This window comes from Trypanosoma theileri (assembly GCF_002087225.1).
Source record: "Trypanosoma theileri isolate Edinburgh chromosome Unknown TM35_Tth_28_V1, whole genome shotgun sequence".
In the NCBI taxonomy this organism is placed as follows: Eukaryota; Euglenozoa; class Kinetoplastea; order Trypanosomatida; family Trypanosomatidae; genus Trypanosoma; species Trypanosoma theileri.
In genome coordinates, this window is record NW_021639870.1 from 109548 (window position 1) to 133567 (window position 24020).

The 24020-nt window shown below is 37.0% G+C and overlaps 10 protein-coding genes across 10 annotated transcripts; all 10 read left to right on the forward strand.

The window, feature by feature from the left end:
* Positions 1-386: 386 nt before the first annotated feature.
* On the forward strand, positions 387-740 carry TM35_000281440 (uncharacterized protein; the record flags this gene model as incomplete). Its single annotated transcript, XM_029028175.1, has 1 exon — positions 387-740. The coding sequence occupies one exon, from the start codon at positions 387-389 to the stop codon at positions 738-740; it is 354 nt and encodes a 117-aa protein (XP_028880494.1).
* Positions 741-968: 228 nt separating this feature from the next.
* TM35_000281450 (ubiquitin-activating enzyme) lies at positions 969-3584 on the forward strand (the record flags this gene model as incomplete). Its single annotated transcript, XM_029028176.1, has 1 exon — positions 969-3584. One exon carries the CDS (start codon positions 969-971, stop codon positions 3582-3584), a length of 2616 nt encoding a protein of 871 aa, XP_028880495.1.
* A 732-nt stretch (positions 3585-4316) lies between these two features.
* On the forward strand, positions 4317-5945 carry TM35_000281460 (ubiquinone biosynthesis protein; the record flags this gene model as incomplete). The annotated part of the gene is made up of 1 exon (XM_029028177.1): positions 4317-5945. One exon carries the CDS (start codon positions 4317-4319, stop codon positions 5943-5945), a length of 1629 nt encoding a protein of 542 aa, XP_028880496.1.
* Positions 5946-7006: 1061 nt separating this feature from the next.
* On the forward strand, positions 7007-7798 carry TM35_000281470 (uncharacterized protein; the record flags this gene model as incomplete). Its single annotated transcript, XM_029028178.1, has 1 exon — positions 7007-7798. The coding sequence occupies one exon, from the start codon at positions 7007-7009 to the stop codon at positions 7796-7798; it is 792 nt and encodes a 263-aa protein (XP_028880497.1).
* A 372-nt stretch (positions 7799-8170) lies between these two features.
* Positions 8171-11188, forward strand: TM35_000281480 (calcium-translocating P-type ATPase; the record flags this gene model as incomplete). Its single annotated transcript, XM_029028179.1, has 1 exon — positions 8171-11188. The coding sequence occupies one exon, from the start codon at positions 8171-8173 to the stop codon at positions 11186-11188; it is 3018 nt and encodes a 1005-aa protein (XP_028880498.1).
* Positions 11189-12395: 1207 nt separating this feature from the next.
* On the forward strand, positions 12396-12761 carry TM35_000281490 (ADG1 protein; the record flags this gene model as incomplete). The annotated part of the gene is made up of 1 exon (XM_029028180.1): positions 12396-12761. One exon carries the CDS (start codon positions 12396-12398, stop codon positions 12759-12761), a length of 366 nt encoding a protein of 121 aa, XP_028880499.1.
* Positions 12762-13532: 771 nt separating this feature from the next.
* Positions 13533-15479, forward strand: TM35_000281500 (putative ADG2; the record flags this gene model as incomplete). Its single annotated transcript, XM_029028181.1, has 1 exon — positions 13533-15479. The coding sequence occupies one exon, from the start codon at positions 13533-13535 to the stop codon at positions 15477-15479; it is 1947 nt and encodes a 648-aa protein (XP_028880500.1).
* An 821-nt stretch (positions 15480-16300) lies between these two features.
* On the forward strand, positions 16301-18058 carry TM35_000281510 (uncharacterized protein; the record flags this gene model as incomplete). The annotated part of the gene is made up of 1 exon (XM_029028182.1): positions 16301-18058. The coding sequence occupies one exon, from the start codon at positions 16301-16303 to the stop codon at positions 18056-18058; it is 1758 nt and encodes a 585-aa protein (XP_028880501.1).
* An 870-nt stretch (positions 18059-18928) lies between these two features.
* On the forward strand, positions 18929-20212 carry TM35_000281520 (ribosomal protein L2; the record flags this gene model as incomplete). The annotated part of the gene is made up of 1 exon (XM_029028183.1): positions 18929-20212. The coding sequence occupies one exon, from the start codon at positions 18929-18931 to the stop codon at positions 20210-20212; it is 1284 nt and encodes a 427-aa protein (XP_028880502.1).
* An 881-nt stretch (positions 20213-21093) lies between these two features.
* Positions 21094-21804, forward strand: TM35_000281530 (iron superoxide dismutase; the record flags this gene model as incomplete). Its single annotated transcript, XM_029028184.1, has 1 exon — positions 21094-21804. The coding sequence occupies one exon, from the start codon at positions 21094-21096 to the stop codon at positions 21802-21804; it is 711 nt and encodes a 236-aa protein (XP_028880503.1).
* Between the last annotated feature and the right edge of the window lie 2216 nt (positions 21805-24020).

The window sequence follows — 24020 nt, forward strand, 5'->3', positions numbered from 1 at the left end:
TGGTATTATGAACAGAGTAAAATAATAACGAAAACCTCGTATGAGGAACAGAGAGTTACAGAATAGGTGAAAATGTAAGCTAAAGCAGAACTTTAGAGAAGTAAAAGGGATGGCGGGATCGTTTGTAAAGTTTATTCTTTTTTTTCCCCTTTTTTTTTCTTTGGTCTTTTATTATTATTTTATTAATATTTAGTTTTTTCACTTGTTTAGAGGGTTTGGTGTTTGGATTTTAAACGGTTTGTTTTTATTTTCTATTTTTCTTCTTGTTAGTACTGTTGACATTATTATCAGTATTATTATTATTATTATTATTATTATTATTATTATTATTATTATTATTATTCCCCCACCTTTCTTAACGTATTTATTAAAATAGTATTTTAGTCATGTCTCTTACCACACCACTTGCTTCTATTCCCCGCCAACGCATTGTGGATGTGGATTGGACATTAGACGTTCTTATCGCCTCTGGAGAACTCCCTCGTGTGGGTGTTCCTATTATTTGTCTGTCCATCACAGTTAGTAATGATGAGAGTAATAATAGTGATAGTAATAGTAATAGTGATAATAATAATAATAACAATACCGTATTGCAGTATCGATTAACAGTCCATGAGTTTCATCAGTGGCGATTTACAATGGCAAAGGTGGTGCGGGATTTACTCTACTTGGAGAAGAAGGATGCACTTGCGAGACATATAAGAGCAACAGAAATATTAGAAAAGTCTTCAGTATCTTAAAAAAAAAAAAAAAAAACATCCATTTGTAATGGCATATACTCTCATTTTTTTTCTACGCGTTGCTTTTCTTTTTCTTTCTCTTGATCTCAACAGAAAAATTAGCTCCCTGATCGTTTTATTTATTTATTTATATTCTTTTATTTCTTCTTCTTTTTCCTATATATATATATATATATATATATATATATTTCTTTTCTCGCTTTTTGGGTATTTAACAGTCTTGTTACGATGCGAGTGGGAGTTGCGCATGTGTTGTTCCCTCGTGTTCTCCCCGCAGTTGTGTGCGACTCCGCCGGGGCGAGTGAGGCGAAACGGTTTAAACATGAGGAGTCCATCCCACAGGCATCCCTCATCGCCGCAGCCCACAACGCACTTCAACAGTATCAACAAGAACAAGAAAAAGAAAAAGAAGAAAAGCATGGTGTCTTAATGGATTCTTTACCAGAATTGGAGGTTCATATACATGAGGGAAGAAGAGGTGCTTCTTTTTGCTTTGTGCGTGGTCTTCTCACAATGGCTCTCACTACACCTATGCACACATCTCTTTTACTGCCTAATGGAGTGACAAGAGAAGATGTGGAGATGGCGGCCTGTTATCCACGGTTGTGTGAATTGACAGTTGTTTTACCAAATGGAGATGTATGGAATCAATTGCCATTATATTGGGAGGACCGCACGGTTTTACTGCCAAACACAACTCCAACAATACTAACAACAAAAGAGGAAGAGAAAGAAGAAAAAGAAGAAACAGCAGCAGCAGCAGCAGTAGTTTCTCAAGGCGGTGTGTCAATGAAAGAGAAGGAAGGTAATGAAAAACGTATTTTGGGAGTTTATGCTGATAATATGAAGGATAATTCTACAGATTCCTTATTGTTAAACCGTCGTCTCTTACTTGTAGGGGCTGGAGGTATTGGCTGTGAATTACTTAAAGTGTTGGTACTCCGTGGTTTTACCGCTATAGATATTGTAGATCTTGACACGATTGACGCCACGAATCTTAATAGACAATTTCTCTTTGAACGTGAAGATGTTGGCGCCTCAAAAGCCTTAACTGCACGTGCCGCTATTCTTCGTTGGTTTACATGTGAATCCACTTGTACATCTACACGTCCTATTCCTGTTATTCATGCCCATCATGCAAATATTAAAGATAGCACCTATGATGAGACCTTCTTTCGTCAGTTTGCTCTCGTATTAAATGCCCTTGATAATGTAGGAGCACGTCAACATGTTAATCGTATGTGTATGCGTGCAGAAGTGCCATTGATTGAAAGTGGTACGATGGGATATAATGGACAAGTGCAGCCAATTGTGCGGGGCCGCTTTGAGTGTTATGATTGTCATCCAAAGTCTGCACAACAACAGACAGTGGCGGTGTGTACAATTCACGCACGGCCTACCACTATGGTCCACTGTGTACATTATGCAAAGGAATTGTATGAGCGGCTCTTCGGGGATGGACAGCGGGAACAGGAGGATGAATTGGGGTTTGTGGAGATTCTTCTAGATCAACAAAAACAAAAACAACAAGAAAAACAAAAACAACGAGATGAAAAGAAAGAAGAAGAAGAAGAAAATCAAAGGAATATAAATAATATAGAAGACTTGCGAAATACGGCGATTGCTCTTGCTGATTGTCTCTTTCGGGAAAAGATAAGTGAATTACTCGCAATGAAGTCTGTCTGGGCTACTACTCCCCCTGTTCCATTAGATAAGGAAATTGTACAAGATGTAGCGGAACAGATAAAAAGAGATGAATTGGAAAATTCTGTTTCTGATACTTCCAGAGATAATGCGATTTCTCTTAAAGAGACTATAGCACTTTTTATTCATTCCTTTGTACGATGTGCACAGCGAAATACACGGATACCATTTAAAAAGGAAGATGATGACACGGTAGATTTCATTGCCGCTGTATCTAATCTTCGTGCATATGTTTTTCACATTGTACCGCCTCATTCTGTAGAAGAAATTCGCAGTATTGCCGGTGCGATTGTGCCAGCGATTGCCACTACAAATGCGGTAGTGGCCGCTGCAGTCGTTCAACAGGCATTATGTGTGCTGGCCGCTGAAGAAGCAGAGAAAACTTCTTCTCGTTCTTCCTATGCTTCTCCACAGATGGTGTATGTACGTCGAGCCCCGCAAATAAGACGAAGACGTCTTCCATGTACGAATAATAACAGTAATGATAGTATTATCGACGCGGACGGTAATCACAACGATATTAATAATAATAATAATAATAATAAACAAAAACAAAAACAACGATGGACAACAGATCTTTTTCTTGTTCATAGTGCTCCACCAAACCCACCTAATGCTTCTTGTTTAGTCTGTCGTGATTGTCATCCAACAGTTCGGGTGCGATTGGATGCTGTTTCTACCACTTTAGGTACTTTTGCCGCTCATGTATTGCGGGATAAACTATCCATGTCAGGAGCTTCTATTTTCTCAGGACCGAATGTGTTGTATGAGGAAGGTGAGTATGAGTCACTATCCACAACACCTCTTATAGAACTAATGACAGCAGACAGGAAACCACTTGAACTTGTCATTGATGATCTTGATCACGAAGTGGAATGGAGAGTTATTGTTGAACACTGTGAAAAAGAGGAACAGGATCAAGGAAATATAGTAACAATGGAGGGATTAGATAAAGCGCTACAGTTAGAACAAACTCTTATCATGGAATCAAAGGCTGCTGCAGTTGTTACTAATACTACTAGTGAGGCTGGTAATGATGCGCCACCTTCTAAAAATGGTGGTAAAGATGATTCAAAGGGGGATATTGTGATTCTTTCTGATTCTGAGGAAAGTGAAGAAGAAGTGATGGTAATTGATTAATGGATAGATGGATGGATTAAATAATCCATTGGGATGGAAAGGGTATGAGTCCCAAGAGAGAAATACTAAAGTAAACTATCCGAAAAACGTTTCATTATATATAACAGGGAAAGTCACACGTACATTATGATTCTTGACGTTTTTTTTTTTTTTTTTGATTTTTTTCTCTCTGTCGCTCTATCTCTATCTATCTAGATTTCCCTACATGTGTGAATAAATGGAAAGTCATTTTTTTTTGTTGTTGTTGTTGTTGATTTGCTTTTCCTCTCGCAGGATCAATATCCCCTTTAGAAATCAGAAAAACGACGCAGATAACAAGACATATAAAATGATTTTTATACGTCTCTTTTTGAATTAAGCGCATTCAATGAATCTTTAAACTGTTTACGTTTTTTTTTTTTTTACCTTTTTTTTTCACTTCACAAGTGGTGTGGAATGGATTTATTTACTACCATCCACCCCCCTCCATTCCCTTTATTTATTCTTTTCTTATTGGTATTTTATTATGTTTCTTTTTCTCTTTCTCATGTATATATGTATTTTTTTTTTCTTTTGTTTTTCTTTCCTGATTTCTTTGCCATATTTTTTTTCCCCCCTTTCCCTTAGCAGAGTGTACAACAGAAGGTTATTCCCTTTCTTTCTTATAAATTTATTATTCCCAATAAAAATCACCATTAGTATAAATTTAATTTATTATTATCATTATTGTTATTATTGGTTATTGTTATTAGAATGATTCTTAAAATGCCTCTGAGATTATCTCAACGGCCTCGACGTCGTTTCGGCTGCCGCTTTATTGGCTACGCCCTCTGCGGCACAGCCGTCGCCACATGTGTAGTGTTAACACCACCACTGGAATTGCTGCCGGTGCCTTTACTTCCCACACGTGTGTTGTTAGAAGGAGTTGGCCGTGTCTGTCGTTGTGTATATGTGGCTGGAAATATATTAGTGGATTATCAATGGAATCTCCGCGGAGTGGGAAATGGTGATAATAGTGATAGTGATAATGCGGCGATTGCGGCAGCGTGGAATGAGGTTCACTTACGCAGTGCCAAGCGATTAGTATCCCTCGCTGAGGCCAATGGTGGTCTCTATGTAAAGGCTGGACAGATATTTGCAAATATGAGTCATATTTTACCCTCACAGTATTGTAAAACAATGGCTGTTCTTCAGGATGCCGTCATGACGAGACCTTTTCCGGAAGTTCTCACAACTATTGAACGGGAATTGGGCTGTTCAGCAAGCGATGTGTTTATGGAATTGGACCCAAAGCCAATCGCAGCCGCATCATTGGCACAAGTTCATCGTGGGAAATTAAAAGATCATACAGAAGTTGCGGTAAAGGTGCAGTATATGGATATTGCCCAACGTTTTTCTGGTGATATGCGGACTATTAAATTAATGTTAGGTGTAGCTGGATTCTTTTTCCGTGGATATGATCTTTCTGAGATTGTTTCAAAGTTAAATAACACCGTTGCGAATGAGTTGGACTTTAGATTAGAAGCGGATAACTGTGAACGGGCCTCACGTGATTTAAAAGCAGGTGGATTTAGTGATCGCGTTATAGCGGTGGAAGTACTTCGAGAGTATACAACACAACGAATGTTAACAACACGATTAATATCAAATGCGGCAAAGATATCAGATCGAGAACGAATGGAGGCTCTTGGAATTAATCCTAAAACTGCTGCTAAGTGGTTCTTTGATGCTCTTTCATATCAACTCTTTATTACGGGTTTTTTACATGGTGATCCACACGCAGGAAATATTCTTGTTCATCGTTTACCAAATGGACAACCGCAAGTTGTATTACTCGATTTTGGTCTCTGTGCGGAACTCTCAAATGAGCAGCGTATTTTACTAGCCTCTATATGGACAGCAGCAGTAACACATGATACTCCTACACTAAAGAATATTGCCAAGGGATTTGGTTGTGATGATTACGCACTCTTTGCATCTTGTTTCTTACAACATCCATATGAATATTATAGTAGTGATTCTCGTCTTACATCAAAGGCAACACAGGAGTTAATGAGAGAACAAGTAAGAAGTAAAATGCATGAGGTAAATGATATTGTATCTAGATTACCAAAAGAATATGCTCTCGTTCTTCGTAATATAATGGCAGCCAAGGCTATTAATAAGGAATTGCTTGAACCTGTGAATAGACCACTTCGCATGTTGCGATACTCTACAAGAGTGGCTTGTGGATCCATGTCTCAGTGGTATATATTTCGTATGTTATTACGAGCATGGTGGTCTGAATGGATCTCATCAATCATATTAGCATACACCAAGTGGCGACATCCAGAGTTAATGAAGGTGATTGATGATTCTTTACAGATTCAATTTAGTGGGTGAAAAAGAGAAGAAGAAGAAAAAGAAGAAGAAGAAGGGAATGAGAAATTTTTTATTTTATTTTCTTAAAAGGAGAGAACAGCAAATAAATAGAGTGATATGATCTTATACTTTTCTTTTCTTGTGAATACTTACTAAAACTATATTGGAGTCTTCAGAGTGATGAAAATTAATGAGCATTGGGTATGGATCTTTTTTTTTTTTTTTTTTTCTTACCTTCTTTATATCGAGTCTTTTCATCCACCTTTGCTTATCTTTCTCACTTAATTCTCTATTCTCTTTTTTTATTATCTTTGTTTTACTGACTTATCACTCGTCTCTTTTATTTCTCCCTTTCTTTCTTTCTTATTTTTACTCTTCTTTACTTTTTCTATTTCTCCCTTTTTCTCTTGCTTTTGTTTTTTGTCTATCATGTTTCCTTTTTCTCTGCTGTTGTTACTGCTGCTATTCCTTTGGAGTTGTTGTAATGGAGTTCTGGCGTATGTTTACACTGTTGTGAGGATATATATATATATCTTTTGGCTGCGGTACGAATGTGAGATAATTGAAGTATTAAGAAAATATTGAGGATTAACTATGAGAAAAAAGAAGAGTTTGAGGAGTGAAGAGGAAAACAAGACAAGAGGAAATGTGTTAATATTGTTATTGTTATCCTATGTAATAAACTCCTTTATTTTTTTCTTTCCATTACTTATTATATGATACAGAAAAAAAAAAAGAAGAGTCTTTCTCATTTTTATTTTACCCCTTTATCTATCTATCTATCCTCTTATCCCTGAACCCCATGCTGATATATCTTCTTTTTCTTATTTTTTCTTTTATTATCATTAGAGGGGAAGTAGAGGTGTTAAGGGAAAAGAAGTCCCCCTTTTCTCCTTCTCTTTCTGTTTGTGTTTGTGTGTGTGTGTGTCTGTGTATATACATATATTGCTACCGAGAAACACAAGCGAAAGGAAATCCCATCATAGTAATAACAAACCCAAACAACACTCACTCACTCACTCACTCACACATACTTACCCATATTATATATATATATATATATTCCCGCACCCCCTCTATAAATGCGTCGTTCGGGTGTGAGGTGTGTGGCCCCGTGGGTGCCGCCGCCCCGCCACGATGTGAAAGTGACGGTCCCGCCGCCCCCCGCCGGTGAAGTCGGCGGCCCCTTCGGCGTCTCGCGGGGGTACAGCGACCGACTCGCCCGCACGCCGTTCTGGAAGCGCATGGCCCTCTCCACGTATTCCATGCGAATGCAGGAGAATGCCACCCGCTATCCAATGAGTGAACACCGCCCGGGGGAGTATGATATCCGATATCTGCCAAGGCCCTATCCATGCACCGTTCGTAATAAGGCATTATTGGAAGTGGGAGAACCACGATTAATACCTAGTATTCGTATTCCTGTTATATTTCTCGTGAATTTATTTAATGAAAAGAAAAATTGCTGGTTTGGACGTAAGTTTGAGACGGTGTATGTTAGTAGACGATTTATGCGGGAGGAACTTATGCCGCAGCGGTATGCTATTTATGCCACTCCAGAGGCCTATGCCTTACTTGGTTTACCTGTGGTGGATCATGGTGTACACGCAGAAATTCCAAAAACACCACGCGAATATGAAAAATTGTTAGAACGTCAAAAATATGATGAAGAACGATGGAAGTATTCAATTGAATATCTTTTCCGAAAGTATGAGGCGGGACCACCAGAATTAATGGATCGTGCTGAAGATACATGGGATGGAACGGAAGAATTGGAGTTGTCATCCTCTGCTGCTGGAGCACGTGATGGGGCAGCGACTCAGCGGAAAGGTCCTATCAAACAACGCAAGGCAAGAAAGATTAAACTCTTTTAGCAATGCTGTATTTTTCGTGGTGAATCTTAATGTTGTTGAATACATGAAATGTTTTTTTTTTTCCGTTTTGTTTGTTTCTGGTTTCTTTCTTTTCTTTTTTTTTATTAGTATTATTCTGACAGTTCATTCTTTATCGTTCTATTAATAAATTATAAATATTCTATTTTTTTTGTTGTTGTTGTTTACTTTTCTTTATTGCTTCTAGTAACTTGCGAGAAAAAAAAAAATAAGAAATAGTAATAAAAAAGAAAAGAAAGAAAATAAAAAAATAAAAAAAGCATAGTTTGATAGGCATAAGGGTGGTATATATATTTATATACTTGTATATATAAATATAGTTATACTATATACTACAAAGCCATTAAAATAACCATGGTGTTGGAGACTCTTCCAACACACCCATCCTCAATGGAGGCAGGGTCAGTGATAAAAGCCTTAAATGTGCAACTTAAACGTGGTCTCTCCTCTACTGAAGTGGAAGAACGTCGTCAGAAGTTTGGTAAGAATGAACTACCTGCAGAGGCACCAACACCTTTTTGGAAATTGGTACTAGCACAATTTGAAGACACCCTTGTTCGTATTCTTCTTTTGGCTGCTATGATAAGTTTTATTATGGCTCTATTTGAAAAGAATGCTGCAGACTTTGTTGAACCTTTTATTATTCTTTTAATTCTTGTACTTAACGCCACAGTTGGAGTCTGGCAAGAAAATCGTGCAGAAAGTGCTATTGAAGCTCTTAAATCTTTTGTACCTGAAACTGCAGTGGTTTTACGTGATGGCAAAAGTTTTACTGTACCAGCGGAGGATTTGGTTCCAGGTGATTTGGTTGAAGTGGCTGTAGGAAACCGTGTGGCTGCAGATATGCGAGTTCTGGAGTTACACAGTACTACACTACGGGCTGATCAATCTATCCTTAATGGTGAATCCGTAGAGGCTATTAAACAAGTGGAAGCTGTAAAAAGTCATCAAGATCGTTTCCCTGCCAGTATGGTATATAGTGGAACCGCTATTGTATATGGTAAAGCCCTTTGCGTTGTTGTACGTACAGGAGCTTCTACTGAAATTGGCACGATTGAACGTGATGTGAGAGAGCAAGAGGAAGTTAAAACACCATTACAAATAAAATTGGATGAATTTGGTGTATTACTATCAAAGGTTATTGGTTATATTTGTCTTTCCGTCTTTGTAATTAATATGTTACGTTGGTATACGGCTCATAAACCTTCACCAAATGAAATGTGGTATGAACGCTATGTAGAACCTGCAGTTCATTGTTTAAAAGTTGCTGTAGCTCTCGCAGTTGCAGCCATTCCAGAAGGACTTCCTGCTGTGGTGACGACTTGTCTGGCACTTGGAACTCGACGTATGGCACAACATAACGCTTTAGTGCGTGATTTACCAAGCGTTGAAACTCTTGGTCGATGCACAGTTATTTGCTCTGATAAAACTGGTACTCTTACAACCAATATGATGTCTGTTTTGGAAGTCTTTACATTACAACAAGATGGAGAATTAAAAGAGTATGAACTTAAAGACTCTAAATATAATTTAATTCCAAATGCTGTAACCTCTGGAGGTAAACCAGTTTCATCTGCATTAGAATCAGATGCTGCACTCGGTATGATTGCCAATATTGCTGTTTTATGTAATGATGCATCCTTACAATATAATACGAGTTCAGGTCAAGTGGAAAAGGTTGGTGAATCCACAGAGGCGGCACTTTTGGTAATGGGTGAAAAACTTGCTAACCCAACAGACTGCCAAAATGTAAATCAATTCCGCAAACTTGCAGAAGGTAAATGGACTAAAAATGCCACTCTTGAATTTACCCGAGAACGTAAATCAATGAGTGTACATGCCACTTCCACTTCTGTATCTGGTCTTCACAGTCTCTTTGTAAAGGGTGCACCAGAGGAACTCCTCCGCCGCTCACAGAATATTATGCAAGAAGATGGTGTTGTCGTTCCCCTCACCGCCGCCCTTCGCGCCCGGCTTACTACACAACTTAACAACATGGCAGGTGGCCAACGTGCCCTCCGTTGTATTGCCTTTGCATTTAAACCAACAAAGCCAGTAAAGGAATTACGCCTCGGCGACCCCGCAGAGTTTGAGAAGATGGAATCTGAACTCACATTTGTTGGTGCCTGTGGAATGTTAGACCCACCACGTGAGGAGGCAGCCGTGGCTATTGCCAAGTGTCGAACTGCAGGTATTCGCGTTGTGGTGATCACCGGCGACCGCAAAGAAACAGCAGAAGCCATTTGTAAAAAACTTGGTTTAATGCCAACAAACACAGAAGGTTGGAGTTATACAGGACGTGAGTTTGATGCTATGACTCTTGCTGAGAAGCGACGGGCCGTCATGACAGCTGTGCTCTTTAGCCGCACAGATCCATCTCACAAGATGCAATTGGTAAAGTTACTGCAGGAGCAAAAACTTATTTGTGCTATGACTGGTGATGGTGTGAATGATGCCCCTGCGTTAAAGAAGGCGGATATTGGTATTGCTATGGGAAGTGGAACAGAGGTGGCAAAGGCAGCAAGTAAAATGGTATTGGCAGATGATAATTTTGCAACTGTTGTAAAAGCTGTTCGTGAAGGTCGTTCTATTTTTAATAACACCAAACAATTTATTCGATACCTTATTAGTAGTAATATTGGTGAGGTGGCGTGTATTCTTGTCACTGGTCTCTTTGGATTACCAGAAGCCTTATCACCTGTACAACTCTTATGGGTAAATCTCGTAACAGATGGTCTTCCAGCAACGGCACTCGGCTTTAATGCCCCAGATGTGAATATCATGGAACAGGAACCACGTCGTATTGATGAACCGATTGTAAATGGTTGGCTCTTTCTTCGTTACATGATTATTGGAACTTATGTGGGTCTCGCTACAGTTGGAGGATTTTTATGGTGGTTCTTAAGTCATGGTTTTACTTGGACACAGTTGACAACATATGTGATGTGTACAGATATGGAAAATACAACATGTGCTATCCTTGCTAATCCGGAAACTGCTCGGGCTATTGCGTTATCTATTCTGGTGGTGGTGGAGATGCTGAATGCTTTGAATGCATTAAGTGAAAATGCTTCACTGGTCACAACACGACCATCTACTAATATTTGGCTTTTACTTGCCATTTTCTCTTCACTGGCTTTACATGTGACCATCATGTATGTTCCCTTCCTTGCCTCACTTTTTAATATTGCTCCATTGGGTGTTGATCCGCAAGTGGTACAGAATGCACAACCATGGAGTATTCTTATTCCATCAAATTTTGATGATTGGAAGGCAGTGATGGTATTCAGCATTCCTGTGATATTCGTTGATGAGTTGCTCAAGTTTATCGCACGGAAGATGGAGGCACGCCGTAATAAGAAGAACGACTAGATGTTTCATTTTATGTGCGCGGACTTGCATATATAAAGCCTACATAGATAGTGCATTTATATATATATATATATATATATATATATATATAAGCTACATTGTTTGTATTTGTTTGTTTGTATATGTGTGTGTCTGTATCTTTTTATGTATGTGTGTGTGTGTGTGTTTTTTCTTTTTTTCTTATATTTTTTCTTTCATTTTTTATGCAGGAATATGTGTTGCTGCAAGGGGGATGGTCTTCTCTTTGAGTGTACTTGGTTGTAGTAGTATGCTATAGAAAAGGATAGATGGAGAAACCTCGTATGCCTGCTTTATTTCTCTACTGTTGTGAGATATTTGAGAATTAACAACGAATAGGTGTTTCGTTGGACGAATACACGTACAGTTGAACAACATGAGAAGAATGGAAGGGGAGAGGGGTATGGAAGTGTTTTTTTTTTTTTTTTTTTTTTTGTTTTTGTTTACTCTTGTTCATACTGGTAAATACAAAATACAAAAGAAAAGAAAAGGGACCACAAAGAAGAAAAAAAAAAGAAAGAAAAAAAAATAAAGGTAAGAATAGACCGAAGAATGTGGAGAAGGAAGAAATAAATGAATGAATGAATGAAAGGAAGGAAGGAACCTTTATAGATCTGAGAACAGGAGTTTCTAATATACCCCTTTTTTTTTAAAGGAGTATTATTGCCATCAGAGCGATTAGAGAAAATAGTATGTGAAGAGGAAAACATAAAAGAAAGCGATGATGATGATGGTAATAATAAGAAGAGGAAGAAAACAAAACGAAGTGTTAAGGAGCAACGGCTCTTTATGTTGAAGAGCTCCAATAACGGCACGGTATTGAGAAAAAAGAAGAGAAAAAAAAACTATAAATAAATCCCCAAAAAAGGTAAAGAAATATCTATACAATTTCTTTACCTTTCTTTCCTTTGTGTATAAATAGAAGAAGGGATCTTTATAAACCTTATTTATTTTTTTTTTTTTTTTTCTCTCTCTCTCTCTCTCTCAATTGTAAATCTTACATGGTAGCTTGCAGGAAAATACGCTTCGTGAAACGCAAAGCAAATACAAATCAAGGCAGAATAAAACAAGGTAAAGGGAAAAAATCAAAAAAAAAAAATTATATTTCTTTAGTTGAAGATAGTCTATATATATATTTATATAAGCAAATAGATTTTCTTCTTCCTAGGTATAGTTTAAATAGAGCCAAATGAGCACACTTACCAATTCCCCTGTATATAAACAACTCTTCCGCCCACTCAGCAGTAATTGGATGCTTAGCTCCTGTGTTGCCACGGGTTGCGGGAGTGCACTCACGTACTGGTGGTATACCCGCAAGACGAAGGCTGTGTTGAAACAGACACAGGAGAACTGCCAAGCCATTGCTGAGCGTGCGTTTGTGGAGAGCCGACAGTTGCTGAAGAGTCTTGAGGATGACTGGGCGCGGGATATGAAATCACGAGACACTTCTGTACGCCGGCTTGAATTGCAAAATGTTGAACAAACTCGCAGTATTGCACGGTTGGATGCGGCGATGAAGTTGTGCATTGCGCCAGGGCCCCAGGTACCAGAGTAATGTTTCCCCATTATAATTGGGAGATAGTTATATATATATATATATATAACTGTCATTATTATTTATTATTATTATTATTATTATTATTATTATTATTATTATTACTGTTAGTATTATTTATTTATAATACTAATAATGATTCTAATGGTGTTGTTGTTCTTGATACTGATGGGTATAGTTGAGGTCGGATGCTCATATTCATATTGGTATTAGTATTCTTTGTTGTTTCTTTTTTCAGGACCCTTTTTCCTTTGATATTTGTAGTGTTGTACTTTCTAAAAAGTGAGGAAGAAAGTAGAGAAGAAAAGAAAAGAATAAAGGATGTTTTTTTTATTCTTTTCTTTATTCTTTTCTTTTCTTTGTGTTACCATGTGTGTTTTATTTGGGTTCATTCGTACCATACAGAAATAGATGAACAGTCAGAGAAACCATAGCGATAGTGAATGGAGTGAAATTCGACTAAAACCAAGACAAAACATAATTTACTATTCACTTTTTTTCACTTGCACTCACTCTTTGGCACTATATCAAGTTAATATATATATATATATATTAAAATGTGAAGGTACATGGTTAAAAAAAAAAAAAAAATGCTCTCCTCTCTCTTTCTCTCTCTCATTCTTTTTCACTCACTCACATTTAGACACACAGGGACAGATAGGTATATAGTTATAGTTGGTAGGTATTATAGTAATATTATTTATACTTATCATCATCTCTCCTCTTATTTTTATCTTTTTTTTTTTTTCTCTTCTCTTCTCTTCTGTATTTATGCCGCGGAAGGATCGGGATGTGTGGGACCCGCCAGAAGACCGTCCACCTGTAGAGGCACCGCCTTCTGAATTTCTCCGTCACTTCGCCGATCGCGCCGTACGTGTTGGGAAAGACGGTAGTAACGCCCAACTCGTACGTGTACACCATGCAAATGGAAATCAACGGAATACCGAAAAAAAGAAGAATAATAATCATATGAATACACATCCCACACATGAGAAGAATAATAATCTCAATATTATTACAGCCCCACGAAGGCGTGGTCAACAAACAGGCGGTGGTGGTGGTGGTATTATGGCTCCGGATGAATTACAGCGTAGAAGACGGCCTATTATTCCACCGCAGCAAATACCAGGGAATTATAGTAAACCTATGTGTAGTAATAGTTTGACGTTGGGTCAGTTACCCGGTGATGGATCCGATCGGGGAAGTGTGAGGAGTGTGGCCACCGTCAATGGAGTGGTATCTGTAAATAATACATTAGTGGGAGGAGAGAAAAACCTTCATCCTGTTGCGGCAACAGCAGCGATTATGCCACAACGTCTTCTTCCTTTAGAAAAATCTCCTTCTTCACATGGTGAAAGGAGATCTCCTGAAGTTGTTTCTGTAGAACCTTTAGAGTCATCTAGACCGGTAGAATCATTTACCTTTCCACGTGTACCTTTAGAGAATATGGGTGTTGTTTTACAAACAGGGAAGGGATTAAAATTACCGTTAGCTCGTCTTCCTCCACGTAAAATGAATTGGCAAGCGGAAGAATTAATGCCTAAACCAAATAGAGTGACAACACAAACACCTTCTACAGATACACTACAGAATAACGGTAATGAATATGTTCATAGTACAGATATAGCCGGTCGTCCTTCAACGATGCAAAGTTTAGATAATAATAATAATGATGATGATAATGATAATAATGATAACGATATCCTATTAGATGATTCCCTACCCATTCCATTATATCAACCCACTGGTTTGTTACTTGCAGAAGATCCTTTTAACCGGAAAAAGGGAAATGTAAAGAAATCTGAAGCTACTACTACTTCTAATACAAATAATGATGTTCGTCTTGGTAAGAAAAAACCAGGTAGTGGAACAAAGAGGCCAGCCTCAGATAAAGGACCATTTGACCGCAGTAATACCGTCAAGTCTAATCCTTCACTAGAAAAACCGAAAACGAAATCTGCACCTTCACCCGGTACAGTTCCTCTTTCACTCCGACTTCCACCTCTAGAACAACCACAACCACATCATCAGCAGCAACAGCAGAAATCAATACAGTGTTTACCAAAACATTCAACTGCATCTGTTAGTAGTGGTTCTGCATTAACAGACGCAAAGGATGAAGAGCAGGAAGATGGAAAGAAGAAACCAATAACGTACAAGTGTCATAATTTAAAAGAATACAGAATTTTGATGGAACGAGTGGCAAATCAGAAACGTGGAGGACTTGGACCAGCAGATACGGATGAACAACGTCAAGCCAAAGAAAAGATGTTACGTCAACGTCAATATGGAGAGTTGGTAGAAAAACAAGCGGCTGAGATGTTACGTGAAAAACAACAACAACGACTCCAACAACAACAACAACAACAACAGGGATCGGATGAGTCTGGAGAGAATAGAGTGGATACTCCCGCCGTGAACAACAAGTCCCCTCAACCCCAACAACCACCGCCGCCAGAACGAATTCAGGCACAAGAGCGAAGAGCACGGGCATTAGAGTATGCACGAAATATACCGAAACCGGAATTATCCGTGGGAAGAAAACAACACCGTGAGGATGAGTCCACGGCGGGAATGGACTCCAACTCCCCACAACGACGGCGAACACCGCAGGAAGAGGCGGAATGGCGGCGAGAAAAACGTCTGATGGAGTTGGAAGCCAAACATCACGTGGATAGAGAACGAGTAGCGGCAGTGAAGAGATATTTGGGCTGCTAAAGGATTCAAAAGATTTTTCTTTTTTGTTGTTGTTGTTGATCTTGATGTTGTTGTTTTCTTTGCTTTTCTATGTTCTGCTTCTTTTGGTGTGCTTTGTACTTTTTATTATTATTATTATTATTTCTACTCGTTAATTTTGTTTTTTCTTTCTTATTTTTCGTTTCATTTCCTTTTTTTGTTTATGCTTGTACTTTTTGAGTTTCTACTCTTCTTCTTACTACTACTTTTTGCGGTGTCTGTGTCTGTGTATATGTGTGTGTACGTTTATTTGTACAATCTTTTGACACAATAGAAAAAAAAAAAGAAAGAAAGATGAAAAACGTGAATAATATTAGTTTTCTCGCTTGTTTTGTTTTTTTTTTCTTTCTTTTTGGTTCTTCTTATGTGAGAAGAATGAATTGCTGGTTCTTTTTTTTTTTCTTTTTCAGTTTTTTTTTTTTTTTTTTTTTTTTTTTTTTTTTTTTTTTTTTTTTTTATGTTTATCTTTTATTTTTCAATATTTAATTGTTTTTTACGTGATTTTACTTTATGATCATTATTTTAAAATCACTTCTTTGGTTTTTTTCTTTCTTTCTTTCTTTCTTTTTTCTCATATATATATATATATATATATATATATATATATAGTAGGGTAAAATAGATATTTGTTTTTTTCTTTTTCTTTTTATCATACTCCCCACACCAAATTATACTGCTATACTGCAAATACAAAAAAAAAAAAAGAAAATATATATCTATATATACACATAATATATACATATATATATATATTGGATAGATAGATACGGTGTAATTAAGGGTCAAAGGAAAGCGAGAAAGCAATGAGCTACTTATCTTCTTCTAGAAGGGGTGTTGGTTCTAATGGCAACAGAAGTCCTGCTACTACTACCACTACTACTACTGGTGATAAACGCAGTAGTTTGAAAACTGATTTAAGTGCATCATCAGATACAGTCTCTTCACTAGTACAATTGGCCATACGTAGTGGCTGCAGAGATGTACTGCAACAAAAATGCCAGGAACTTATCGAACGTATTTCTTTTTTAACAGATAGCATTATTGAGACAACATTCACGGCACTTGATGATGAAATAACGAAAACTCCTGACCCACGGCAGGGATCACGTAAACACGTGGACCCATTGGCAAACATTACAAGAAAAACTTCATCATCATCACATACGAGAGATAAGTCTGTAGGCGACCGAGTGCTCAATAAGAGTAGCCCCAACAATAATAACAATAATACTAATAGTAGTAGTAATAGTAGTATTAGTATACCAAGAAAGACAAGTGCTGGTAGTGTTGGAATGAATGGTCGTAATGGTACTACACGATCCAGTTCCTCTTCTCTTTCACGTAATGCGGGAGATCCTCTCATGGGAATGCCGGTTGTTTTTACAGTAAAGGAACACTCCCCTGCGACCCATTCACTTAATGTTCATTCCACACAAAATGAAAAGTCTAAACCAGTTCATCCTGGTATTACGCCTACACGCCATTCACAAAATGTAATCTCTGGAGAATATTTACGTGAATCTTTAAGTGAAGTGTTGTGTTCGACAGGTCCACGTGATGCTCGACCACTATTTGTAGAGGAACGAGCACTTAGTGAAGAAGAAGTACGGAAAACATTGGCGTTAGTTTCACATACCGATAATATTTTATATTGTGAGTCCTTACATGTTCAATTACGTGAAAGACCTTCTTCTTCTTCTTCTGTACCATCTCCACCAGCAAAAACCACAATAAATGAATCCCTACGACTTCTTCGTGATGGTTCCTTCACTAAAGCTATTTATTTACATTCCTCTGTGGATTCCTATACCGCATCTGATATGAATAATACTACTACAGCTACTACTACTACTACTAATAATAATAATAATAATAATAACACACCTGTTGTGAAGCCAGCGGTAAGGAATAGAGCTGATTCTGTAAAACGCGTGACTTCTCCATCACCGTCGTTTTTAAGTGTAAGGAGTACAATTTCAAAAACGAGTACGGCGAAAACACCTCCATGTAAAGAACTACGTCGGGAAACACAATACAATACTTCTACACGTGCGAAGAGTCTACCAATGGCTACAGCAACAACAACAACATCATCATCATCATCTGCAGCCAAAATTCATAAAAGAGAAAAGATGGATAATAGTACTATTTCTACACCAGCCCCTATAATGTGGCAACCTATGCTTCCTTTGTTTTCTTCAAATCAATTCAAGATAAATGTATCATTTAATGAACGGTCAACAAGTCTATTAAGACATAATAGTGAACGCAATAGTGATCGTGGTGGAAATAACAGAAGAATCAGTTGTAGTAACAGTAATCTTGGATGTTTGGATGATGGTTCAACTGTTGACTATGATGATGTGGATGAAGAAGAAAGCATTTGCATTCCTAAAGAAACTTACAATCCCTATGTTCTTTATACTACAGGGCGTTCATGTACGATCTTTTTCACCCCAGTTGTTTCCCATGCTGGAAAGAGAAATAGAAGCGGTGGTTTGCGGAACCACAGCGACGTGCCTATTGAACTCTGCGTGACTCTTCCCGCAACGCCTGGTTGACGTTCTTTTTTTTTTTTTTCCTTTTCTTTTCTTTTCTTTTGTTTGTTTGTTTGTTTGTTTGTATACCTCATTAGCATCAAAAAAAGGTGAATGCTGCTGTATTGTGTATGTATACATAAATAATACAGTGACGAATGTTTAAGAGGAAAATGGAAAGCAGAAAAGAAAAAAAAAAAGAGAAAAAATTACAAAAATGGCTGAATAGAAGAGGAAGAAGGGGTCGGGGGGAAACGGGGTTGTGGGTGGTGAGGGTGGAAGAGGAATGGTATTAAATATGAAGGTTCTGGGATTGTTGAGAATAGAATAAGAAAAAAAAAAAAGGAATCTCTTTTTTTCTTCGTTTTTTTTTCTGTTTTTTTTTTTTTCTTATTATTATGTTAACTCTGCGTTGTTCGTTTTTTTTTCCCCCCTTTTCACCTCTTTTTTAATTTATTATCATATATATATATATATAATATGTATATGTTTTTTTTTTTTGTGTTTTTTTTTTCTTTTTTGAGACGAGAAAGCAAATAAAGAAAAAAAAAAAGAAGGCAAACTGTGCGCCTGAAGACTTCTGCTTATGTGCGTGATGGACCTTCTACAGATTGAATTATGAGACATGCGCTTTTTTTTTCTTCTTCTTTATGGATTTAGTGAAACCATTTTTTTTTTTCTTTTTTTATTTGTTTACTTGAGATGCTTTCTCTTGCTTTAGTATTTCTCTCTCTCTTTCTTTCTTTCTCTCTCTTTGCTGATTATTTATGTGTATGTGTTTTAGGCCCCTTTAATTATATATATATATATAATTTTTTGGGGGAAAAATTGTGTTTTTATTTATATTTTTGTTTTTGTTTATTTCTTCTTGTTTACAAATAGGTGTGTGGTGTTATGTGGAGACACCGTGTCTCATCTGCTGTTGTGATCGGCTTGGGACACCACGGCGGTGTTTCCTGCAGTGGAATAACCGCCGATGTATTCACAGAGAATGAAAAAATAAAAAAGAATAGGACATTAGCAGTTATTCATACAGATTTCTTTACCAGTGTGGTATCTACAGCACGGCGAGGGGTGAAATTGTCTAATCCCATTGGTAAACAAGGTAGTCAACATTATGGTATAGAGCCAAAGATGGAGGCGGGAAAAGATGTTCAACTTAAACATACAGAAATGTATGATGGATATACGGATGATTTTGGTGTTTTTAAAGAAGGTCCTCCCACGGCATTACGTTTGGAGTATGTACGTTCTCCAGATCATGGATACTCTCAACAATTACTACAAAAAGATATTTGGTCTCCATTTCAAGTAAATGCTAATATGATGATGTATACTCCACTTTATTATGATTGGAAAGGATTTTCTAGTCGTGATTACTGGGGACATCGTAGTGGAACCAATCCAGGAAGTAAAGTTTTACTTGGACACTACAGACGTGTAGAGGAACGTTCATGGGGATATCGTGTGATGGTTAATCATAAACCACAGAAACGTGTACCCAAGTGGTTAGCCTGTATTCTTCATTTACCACGTAAAAAAACATTTGTAGGATTTTTTCTTTACGCGAATGGTGCCTATGTGGCTGAACTTCTTACATATAAACAACTCCCTCGTATTTGCTATAATAAACCTTTTCAAGGATGTATGCCCACGATTGGACAAACCATATCTTTAAGTGAAGTAACCTATGGAAAAGAATTACACTCTGTGGAGATGTATCCCGGACATGGTGGAGTTATTTGTCGGGCGAGTGGCACAGCGGCGGTGGTCCTGCGGGGCTCCGAACCCAATCTCGTTCCTCTCTTATTACCATCGAAGGAAGTCCGTCTTTTTGAAAATCAATGCCATGCGGTGTTTGGGAGACGGGCGGGGGTGATGTATCGATATCAACGCAATTACGGTAATCGCAATGTGGAGGAAAATATGCCGCATCGACCGAAAGTTCATTCAAAAACGAAACGAGTTTCCAGTCATCCTGCCGGTGGTGGAAATGGCGGTTCTTCTAATTTATTGGTGCCACTGGATTGGCGTATTCACCCACGAAATGCGGTGAAAACAAAATATTGGCTCTCTGGTTATATTCTGCGGGGAAGACAATATAATAAGAGTCAAACAGTAGCCGATATAAAATCAAAGACATATAGCTGGGCCAATAGAGATCCCGTTTACCGTTAAATCAAGAAGAAGAAGAATGATGACAGTAGCAGAAATGGAGAGAAGAGAATAATGAAAAAAAAAAAGAAAAGAAAAAAAAAGTGAAAGAGAGACAGATAGAGAAAGAGATAGAAATAAAGAGGAGAGATGGAAAAAAAAGAATAATTCTGCATGATGTTTTTTTTTATCTTATTTGTGACTCTTTCTCTTTTTTTTTTCTTTTTTTTTTTTGTTGTTGTTGTTTGCTCCCTTTTCTTTCTTCTTTCCCTCTCTCATTCTCTTCTTGGATGTGTAGAGAAGTGAATGAATACATTAGAGAGAAAGAAAAGAAAGAAAGGAAAGAAAGAAAGAAAGAGGTGATCGTAACTTAGTTTGTGTTCGCGATAAGTTTTCTTTTTTATTTCCCCCGGTTCTTCTCATATCTATATGTGTAAAAAGATATCTTTCTCTTGTTGGTAACTGTATTCCTATTAATAACATTTCTTCAATTCTTTTGAACTTTGCCATTACTTTTTTTTTTTGATAATTTAGAACCAAATACATACAAATCAATAGGCTCTCTCTTTTTATTATTATTAAAAAGACAAAAAAGAAAAGGCAAGAAATTCCTTTTTTAGTCTTCTTACTTATTATTACACTACACTTATTATTACACTTATATAAACTCTTATTATATTTTTCATCGCGAATATTTATATTTTTATATATTTCTGCAAACGTACACATATTACATATCCTTACGCAAATACAAGGAACCGAACGTGAAGGAAAACAACAAGAACAACTGGGAAACAATTTAAAAACAAAAGAAAAGAAAAAAAAATATATAAAGAAAAGAAAAAAAATATAAAGAAAAGAAAGGAGAAAAAAAAAAAAAAAAACAAAAAACAAAAAACAGGGGAATGTCTATGTTACGTCGTGCTGTTGCCATCTCAAGCCCAGTCGGCTGCAATGCCTTTCTTCGCGGTTTCACTACTTTACCGGATCTCGTCAAGCCAAAGGGAGCACCTGCAGAGTTGCCTCAACTGGACTTTAACTGGAAAGAAGGGTGTGCACCAGTGTTAAGCCCACGCCAAATGGAACTCCACTACACCAAACACCACAAGGCGTATGTGGATAAATTAAACGCCCTCGCCGGCACTACATATGATGGAAAAACCGTTGAGGATATTATGCGGGATGTGGTAAAGGATGCGGATAAGAAGGTATTATTTAATCAAGTGGCCCAACACTTCAATCACACTTTTTATTGGCGTTGTATTACTCCTAATGGAAAGCCTATGCCTCAACCTCTTGCCAGTGCTATTGCCGCTCATTTTGATTCTGTGGATCGATTTAAGGAATTATTTGCGCAGTCGGCGGTAAACAACTTTGGATCTGGATGGACTTGGCTCTGTGTGGATCCATCTAAACAATTTCAACTTGTGATTGACAACAGCAGTAACGCGGGGTGTCCAATCACGAAAGGACTACGCCCCATCTTCACAGTGGATGTATGGGAACATGCGTATTATAAAGACTTTGAAAACCGCCGGCCGGATTACTTGAAAGAACTTTGGAGAGTTGTGAATTGGGAGTTTGTGGCGGACGCCTACGCAAAGGCACTGAAATAAGAAAATAATAATGATAATAATTATGATAATAATTATGATAATGATTATTATTATTATTATCTTTCGGTTTTTGAGTATAGGAGAAGGAAAGAAAAGGAAGAAAGAAAAGAAAAAAAAAAAAAAACGAAAATAGAGTGCAATAAAGAGTATTTATATAACTGAGAGAGTAGGTGAAATTGCTTTTTATTTTTATTTTTGTGAAGAGCACTTTTTTTTTTTTTTTTTCTCTATTATTTTCTTTTTTTTTTTTCTTCTTCTTTACTTGTGCTGATGCTGAGATGAAAAGGTACTACACACACCCATTTTAAAGTGGTGTATTCTCCGGTTTCTTTTTCTTTTTTTTTGTTATTTTTGCCAATATTATTAATTCTCTTTTTCTTTTTATTTTTCCTCTTTTCTTTTTTTTTTCTTGATTTTATTGTTGATTTTACTGTTTGTATGGGAATTATCAGTAATAAAAAGAAAAAGAAGGGGAGAGAAAAGAAGAGAAAAAAAGAAAAGAAAAAGAGAATATGTTTTAATGCTGCGTAGTGGTTCGTTCTTTTTTTTTTTTTTCTTTTTCTTGTTTTTATTCTTCGAGCAATTTTCACCATTTCTCATTTTTTTTTTTTTCCTTTTCATCATCTTCTTTGGATGACTCTGATATTCAATTTTTTTTTTTTTTCAGATTCTGTGTAGTTGTTTCTTTTTCTCTATTATTACCAGACGTTTTCTTTCTTCCTTTTCTTTGTCTTTTGTATTTATTTGTATAGTCTTATTATTATTATTATTATTTATTTATTTTATTTTTTCTTTTTTTGCCTCACATCATCTCCTCTGGAGAACCAACAACAACAAAAAATAGAAGAAACAAAAAAGGAATAAAAAATAACACCAAAAAGTTAATTCCATTGACTCAGACTGTATCTCTATCTGAGTAAGTAAGTAAGTAAATAAGTAAATAGGTCGGCTGACGGTGTGCATAGCATAGACAAAAGGCCTATTTACTTTTTATTATTATTATTATTATTAAAATTAGAAAACCAATTTCCCCCCTTCTTTGGAGTCTTCATCATCTCTCTCTCTCTCTCTCTCTCTCTCTTCACAACACCACCACCACTCATCAGTAATCATCATGCAGGGCCAAATGATGATCATGCAGGCGATGGAGCGCTACGCCATGTTTGATCTCGCCAACGACGTGCTGGAGCAGTGCTGGGATGTCTGCTACGATAGAAATCTCACGCGGGCCGAGTTGGCCGGCGGCGATCTGCCCGACAGTAAACTCCGCAAGATGGAGGCCTGCCAGCGGAAGTGCATCGCCCGTCATTTTGAGGTGATGAAATTAATGAACGGCGCCCGCGAGCTGCGGGAGAAGGAGGCCATGCAGGGACTCCCACCGGGATCTCTCAGCGCGGAACAGTAGTAAGAAGGAAGAGATTCTTTTTCTCTTTCTCTGTGTGTGTAGTAAGTGTGTGTGTAGGGGGAAGTCTGTTCATTGGCAAAGTGAGAATTGTTGGAGAGTAGAGGCGTGTGTGTGTATTAGCGTGAATATATATATATATATATATATATATATATATAATGATGGAGAGAAAAGGGAAGAGAGAGAAAGAGAGAGAGAGTATAGGAGGTGTCTCTTAGTAACGATGAATACATTGATAAATACAATTATCCTTGTTATGAATGTTTGTTATCATTTCTTCCTTATTGCTTTTTTCACCATTATGTTTGTTTTTCTTCCTTTTTCTTTTTTGGTGTTATGGTTGTTACTGTCCATCTACTAAACTATAACTACTACTACTACTACTACTACTACTACTACAATAACAGCATACACACAAACATACACACAGATAAACGGAGAAAGATGATGAAAACAGAAAGAAATATACGAGAATGATTTAAACAAGAAAAAAACGAAAAAGAAAGAAGACAATTTAATAGTCTTTGGACATTTCTGTATATGTTTTATTATTATTATTATTATTATTATTATTCCTACTACTAATACTATGAGAAAAATAATAAATAGTAGTACTGGTGGGAACAGAAGGTAGGAGTGGCATATATTTATAGATATACTTTTCTTTTTTATTATTTTCTTTTTACTCCTTTTTCTCTTTTTTTTTTTTTCTCTATTTATGGTTAGTATTGGATTTTATTGATATTCCTTCTCACAGGGAAGGAAGCAACATACACATACATACAAAGAGAGCAATATATATATATATATA